This window comes from Physcomitrium patens, chromosome 2 (genome assembly GCF_059467195.1).
Source record: "Physcomitrium patens ecotype Gransden chromosome 2, ASM5946719v1, whole genome shotgun sequence".
In the NCBI taxonomy this organism is placed as follows: Eukaryota; Viridiplantae; Streptophyta; class Bryopsida; order Funariales; family Funariaceae; genus Physcomitrium; species Physcomitrium patens.
Window position 1 is genome coordinate 24,925,183 of NC_143411.1, and position 5,831 is coordinate 24,931,013.

The 5,831-nt window shown below is 43.0% G+C and overlaps 1 protein-coding gene across 1 annotated transcript; it reads right to left on the reverse strand.

Moving 5' to 3' along the window:
* Nucleotides 1-2,790: 2,790 nt before the first annotated feature.
* LOC149989806 (chlorophyll a-b binding protein, chloroplastic-like) lies at nucleotides 2,791-4,224 on the reverse strand. Its single transcript, XM_090248378.1, has 2 exons — nucleotides 4,001-4,224; nucleotides 2,791-3,584 (listed from the first exon to the last, which is right to left on the reverse strand). The coding sequence occupies exons 1-2, from the start codon at nucleotides 4,150-4,152 to the stop codon at nucleotides 2,933-2,935; spliced, it is 804 nt and encodes a 267-aa protein (XP_090104504.1). The 5' UTR covers nucleotides 4,153-4,224; the 3' UTR covers nucleotides 2,791-2,932.
* Nucleotides 4,225-5,831: the final 1,607 nt, after the last annotated feature.

Here is a 5,831-nt window from a genome sequence, read left to right on the forward strand (position 1 = left end):
TACTATCCTTAGATTTAAAGCACTAACATTAACTTTTTGTATTGTGGTATCATCTTTATCTAATTGTTTTGATGTTGGTAATGGCTTGATGGCACAACTCTTTATTTCTCTTGACATCCTCAATACAAGAAACAATAGCTTTTATACTTGAGCCTTTGAGATACACAAGTTTATCAAAAGTTGGTACAATATATTTTAAAGATAGCAAGGGCTATACCCCAAAACATAATTTTGAAAGGAAACTATACAATGGCAATTTTATATGAAATACAATTGGTCTATAGAAGATCAGATAAATCTTTGCCTTAATCAGCCTTGTTGTTGTGAATAAATCAATGTACTATATTATTGTGAATGAATCAATGTATTATATTGATAACTATTTTGTTTGTGGATTTTGTAAGACCATTTTGTTGGAGATAATAAGTATATGATATCCAATACTTGATTATGAATTTATCTAAGAATTAATTGGTTACTTCATTTACAAAATAGATTTCTTAATTTGAAGCTATCTCAAGCAAGTATCTAAATTATATGATTATATTTTTGTATAAGAATTTGGTGGTGGTTGATGTTGTATTTATTTTTAATGCACAAGCCTTGCACCATTTGATTACAAAGTTCATTGCCATAGTTATATATTTATTATATAGCTTAGTGCATGGTTTAATAGCACTGATGAATCTTAGGCTCTAATGCATAAATAAAGCAAGTTCAGATATAGATTGTAGAGAAACTTGCTTCCTATATAGAAATCTAAGTTTGGCAATTTAACAAACATGGTACCATGAAACATATTTTGTAAAAATCTATATGGAATGAAGGCCACCAATATTTAGTGATAAGAAATATTTTAATGGTCTTATTGATCGCTTGATATCTATTTGTAGGAAAATTGTACATAACTTAAATCCACTCATGATGTTGGACTATACAAATGCACAGTCAAGTATTATTGCATATCTAGAGTTTATAAAGGTTGCTATTAGTACATATATATGTTAATGATTTGTATACAAAGTTGATGCAATTCAAGCCAATGAATGTATAAAGGAATTGTTCCAGTGTTAGACAGTTAATTAAATTTTACATCCAAAAGTTATTGATCATTATAATATCTAAACTTACACTTTGAATATATAGATATGTAAAAAATTTGTCACTTCTTAAGTCATATATTAGGCTAAGTGCTTACAATAAATTATGACCAATTCTGTTTTGTTATTGGAGAATTCAAATAACTTCAAAGTTATATTCTATAAGTAGCAATATCTATTGCATTATTTGTCCTTTGATCATGTGGTTTGTTTCTCGTGGATTTTATACTGCAATAAAATTTGCAGTTTTGGGGAGTATTGTTGGAATTGAGAAGTGAATGCATCATGCCCGCGTCTAGTGAGAAGAAGCACACGTTGATTGCAATGTAATTGACGCTCCGCCGCAGCAATACTTGTTGTGCCCTACATTTGCAACAACACAAAATGCTTACCAACTGTGCGCATTTGCGTTGCATTGTAGATACACAAAGCTCCCAGTAATAGAGTTAGCTACACTAATTCAAATTTTGCTTGTGACCATGAGCTCAATAAGTGCTTTAATAATAACTACATGTGAATTGAAAAGTCAAATGACTCAGCACACAGTGGCCTGCTGAGGAATGAATTTCTAGTACATACTGCAATGAGCGGAATGCAAGATTTGGTTGGGACATTTGGATTCTGTCTGATTTGTTGGAGATGGAATGTAATCCGCAATCATTCCTCCCCTCTGAAGATATGTGTGCAATAGTATATCATTTGGACAGGAGTAGAATCTCATTTTCCAGGCGCAAAGCGTACCTGATTTACTCTACGTTTTCTTGCGCCTAATGCAGAAAAGACACACTGCGGTTGCTAGCACTGCGACTCTCATAATCCGAAACTATGTACACCAATCAAGAATCTATACATCTACAGTCAAGACCGTCTGACACGTCCATTTTGCAAGGATGAAGAGCATATCAGTTCTGATATTCTTCCTGACTAATCCTTTCGATCCCGAATTCGAACTACACAGGTTCTTCCTTTCAAAATGCACACTGTTTACGCTGTGCACTGCCCGTTTCGAGCGATTCCTGTGTTCCTTGTTCTACCTTCTTGCATACACCACGACGGTCCATATACAAAAATTATCCCCACATCCCTTCCGCATTCATCTCCCTCCACTCCCATGGTACACAGTCGGTCTCTAGTCCCTTGCCCCGCTCCGACAAGCTTTACGCAACCCATTCAACGCCCACACATTCGTTTTCTCCACAGCAGCGTCCCGTTCCAGGAACTGCGTATTCCCGTCCTACTTCGACACCAAAGTGAACCGATGAGAATTGTGTGAGAGCCCGCTGTGTGCCTCACCCTCATATATGCTGATTGAGCTCTGCCATCCACGCAAACTACCTCTCGACGCCAATTCAATCACATGTCACGGCTTGCCAGATATGGATAATCCACCAGTCAACTCCAGTCACAAACAATCCCCGCCAACTTTATCCCCCCACCGTGCGCAGCGCATGGGCGCCTCGCTATGCTCCTAGAGATCAAACAAATTCCCCCGCACCCACCCTCACATTCACAGTTTCGGCTCTCACCGTCTTTCACTCCACGAAACCACTCCCCATCACATCGATCCCGCAAGACATGGCGCTACTTCCCATACCGGCCGAAACCAACACACACCCGTCTGCGTACGGAACCGTTCCATGCCCACATCCACACCCGCCTCCCCGTCCCTCCGCCCAGTTGCAATTCCCAATTACAATAACACATCCACAATTTACTCATTCACACTCTCCCAATGTACAACTGTGCGAACGCCGCCAACCCGACTGGTGGCTCCGTCTAGGTGACAGACTCTCGCAGCTCACAGAAAATTAAATCGGCTCTACCGCGCCATCCTAGTTCCCGGGGGTGAAGTTGGTGGCGTACGCCCATGCGTTGTTGGCCACCGGGTCGGCCAAGTGGTCGTTCAAGTTCTCCAATGGCCCCTTTCCGGTCACGATCGCCTGCACGAAGAACCCGAACATCGAGAACATCGCCAATCGCCCGTTCTTGATCTCCTTCACCTTCAGCTCCGCGAAGGTGTCGGGGTCGTCAGCCAAACCCAAGGGGTCGAACGACCCTCCCGGGTAGATGGGGTCTGTCACCTCGCCCAGGGGTCCTCCCGCAACACGGTAGCCCTCCACGGCTCCCATCAGCACCACCTGGCATGCCCAGATCGCCAAAATGCTCTGGGCGTGCACCAGGCTCGGGTTGCCCAGGTAGTCCAACCCGCCCTCGCTGAAAATCTGCGCTCCGGCCTTGAACCACACCGCCTCGCCGAACTTCACGCCGCTCTTCGCCAACAGCTCCGGGGTCAGGCACCCCAAAGCCCCCAGCATGGCCCACCGGGCGTGGATCACCTCCAGCTCCCTGTTGCGGGCGAACGTCTCCGGGTCGGACGACAGTCCGGCGGTGTCCCACCCGTAGTCTCCAGCGAACTCGCCGGTCAGGTACGACGGAGTCTCGCCGGAGAAGGGGCCCAAGAACTTGGGTCGGTCAGCTCCGTACCTGAGCAACAGTCCGACGTTCGGCTTAGGCATACGTTCCTCTCTATCCCTCACCAATGTCACCTCAGCAATGCACACCCTCGCCATAGCAGCTCTGACCCCAACATTTGTCACACTTCCAATGCCCCACCGCTGATGCCAACCTCCATCTCTCACCTCTCACCTCTCAAGCTGCTCCGCGCGTGGACAACCAAACCGACCACACGCCCCGGCCGGATGCCATTCCGATTTCCAAATTCAAGGCCTCCACTGCTTCATGGCCTCCGCCCCACAATCCCCAATCCCCAATCCACAACACACTCCGCTCAACCCCAATCCCCAACACACTCCGCTCAACCCCAATCCCAATCGCGCTCCCAACACAACCATCAAGCACTCAAAACTGTCATCCCAGAGTTCGTCAAGTGGGGACCATACCAGATGCTGTCGCTGCCAGCGGACTTGCTCACGGTCCGCCGCATCGTGACGCGGGCCTCCACATTGCCCACCTTGCGGGACAGCTCGTTCACGGGCTTGAGCACACCCTGCCCAGCCAAGGCTGTCGAGTGCATCGCGGTAGCTCCTGCCATGTCTGCACACACGTTCCCGAACGGAGGATCTCCAACAGAATGGAGTGAAGCGATGAAGTGGCGATACCGGGCCGACTGTGCACGGACGACCCAGCTCGGAGGAGGGCCTTATAGCGACTTCGCCCAGCGCAAAATCATGCTCGGGGCACTTCTACGGTCACCGGATTGGATAAGCCGAGATATCTCCACTGAGATAGCGAGATGGAATTCCCATCGAGCTGACCGCTGCTGGCCGCTGCTGCCAACCACGGAAACGGATTCCGCTGCCTCCAAAACCAGATGAATGTCACATTCCTCTGGCACCACTGTGGTCGTCATGGCCCATCTCGTGGTCAGCGGGCTGCACTGTTGGAAGCCCACGCAGCACCCAGTTGCAACAGAGTAAAAAGCCATGCTCATGACATCCTGTGGCTGGGAAGGGCAACTAAACCTATTTTAGAGGGGTAAATGTCACACCTACGTGACATGTTGCATTCTGCGCACAGAACTAGTGTCAAGAGTATGTGTATAAATGTATATGTATGCTCACAACCAACATGGCATTTGCACAAACCATTCACACAAACACAAATGTATTATTTGATAATTATAAGGCTTGAGGTGCATAGGAAGAGTTTGGAGGGCCTACCTAATAGCTTATATATATATATATATATATCTATATAGAAACAAGAATAGGGCAACCATTAGTCTCAAGAGAAGCTATGTTGTATTTTGGTCTTAGTATAAAACTTTGTAATGTCATCATATTTTCCAACTATCCTTTTAGTTCTTTTACATCTTATTATTATTTGTTGTCTCTTAAGCTTCTTTCTTCTTTAGTGGTATATGAGTATATTGACTATCAAATTCTTATTCACAATTAGTATCTTTGTGGCATTTTTTTTTCTTAAGAAGACTTTCATCTACTTATAGGATTGTAAAGAAAGCAAAATTAGATATATTAACAAAAATAATACAATATGTATCTTTGAACGGATGTAAAGAATAGTGATTACTACTTTGAAGTAGTTTTAATCTATTTTGGCACTGCATAAATCTAAGACTTCTACTACCATGAAATCTTGATTATTTTTCATGGTTATAAGAAGATGTTGTATTTGACTTCTTCTCAAGATATTCATTGTCTTATATGGCTCAAAAAGAGATACATGGAATATGAAATGGATCTTCATAGACTCCAATAGATTTAATCGATAAGCAAAAAGATTGACTTATTCACTAATAGGAAAAGGTCCAATTCTATGATAGTCCAACTTGTCACAAGGATGAGTAGTCTTAATATGATAACAAAGTACCCATACCTTAACAACTATGTTGAATTGTGGTTGTTCCTTGAAATAGGCATCTACATTGATTTTTTGTCATTCTTGAGCTTCTTTTAATTGTGCCTTCATTCTTGCATGTAATTTTGACAAATGATTTGCAAAACATTTTGCCGTAGAATTATCAACTTTTAAAAAGTTAAATGTATCAAGTCATACATAATAACCAAAGTATACAAAGAAAGGTGTTTGTTGAGTAGAACAATCTAATAAATTATTATATGCAAACTCTGCCAATGGCAAAAGAGTAGTTCAATCATCTTAATGATAATTGATGGTACACCTCAAATACTACTCTAAAATTTAATTCACTTATTCTGATTGTCTATCAATTTGAAGATGAAAAGCTCAAAA

What these genes read in the sequence shown, in the direction of transcription:
- LOC149989806 (XM_090248378.1), bottom strand. Translation starts at nt 4,152, where the DNA reads ATGGCAGGAGCTACCGCGATGCACTCGACAGCCTTGGCTGGGCAGGGT. An exon ending in GCTGGCAGCGACAGCATCTG is followed by an intron (nt 3,585 to 4,000) that starts GTATGGTCCCCA and finishes ACTGTTGCTCAG; the next exon opens with GTACGGAGCTGACCGACCCA.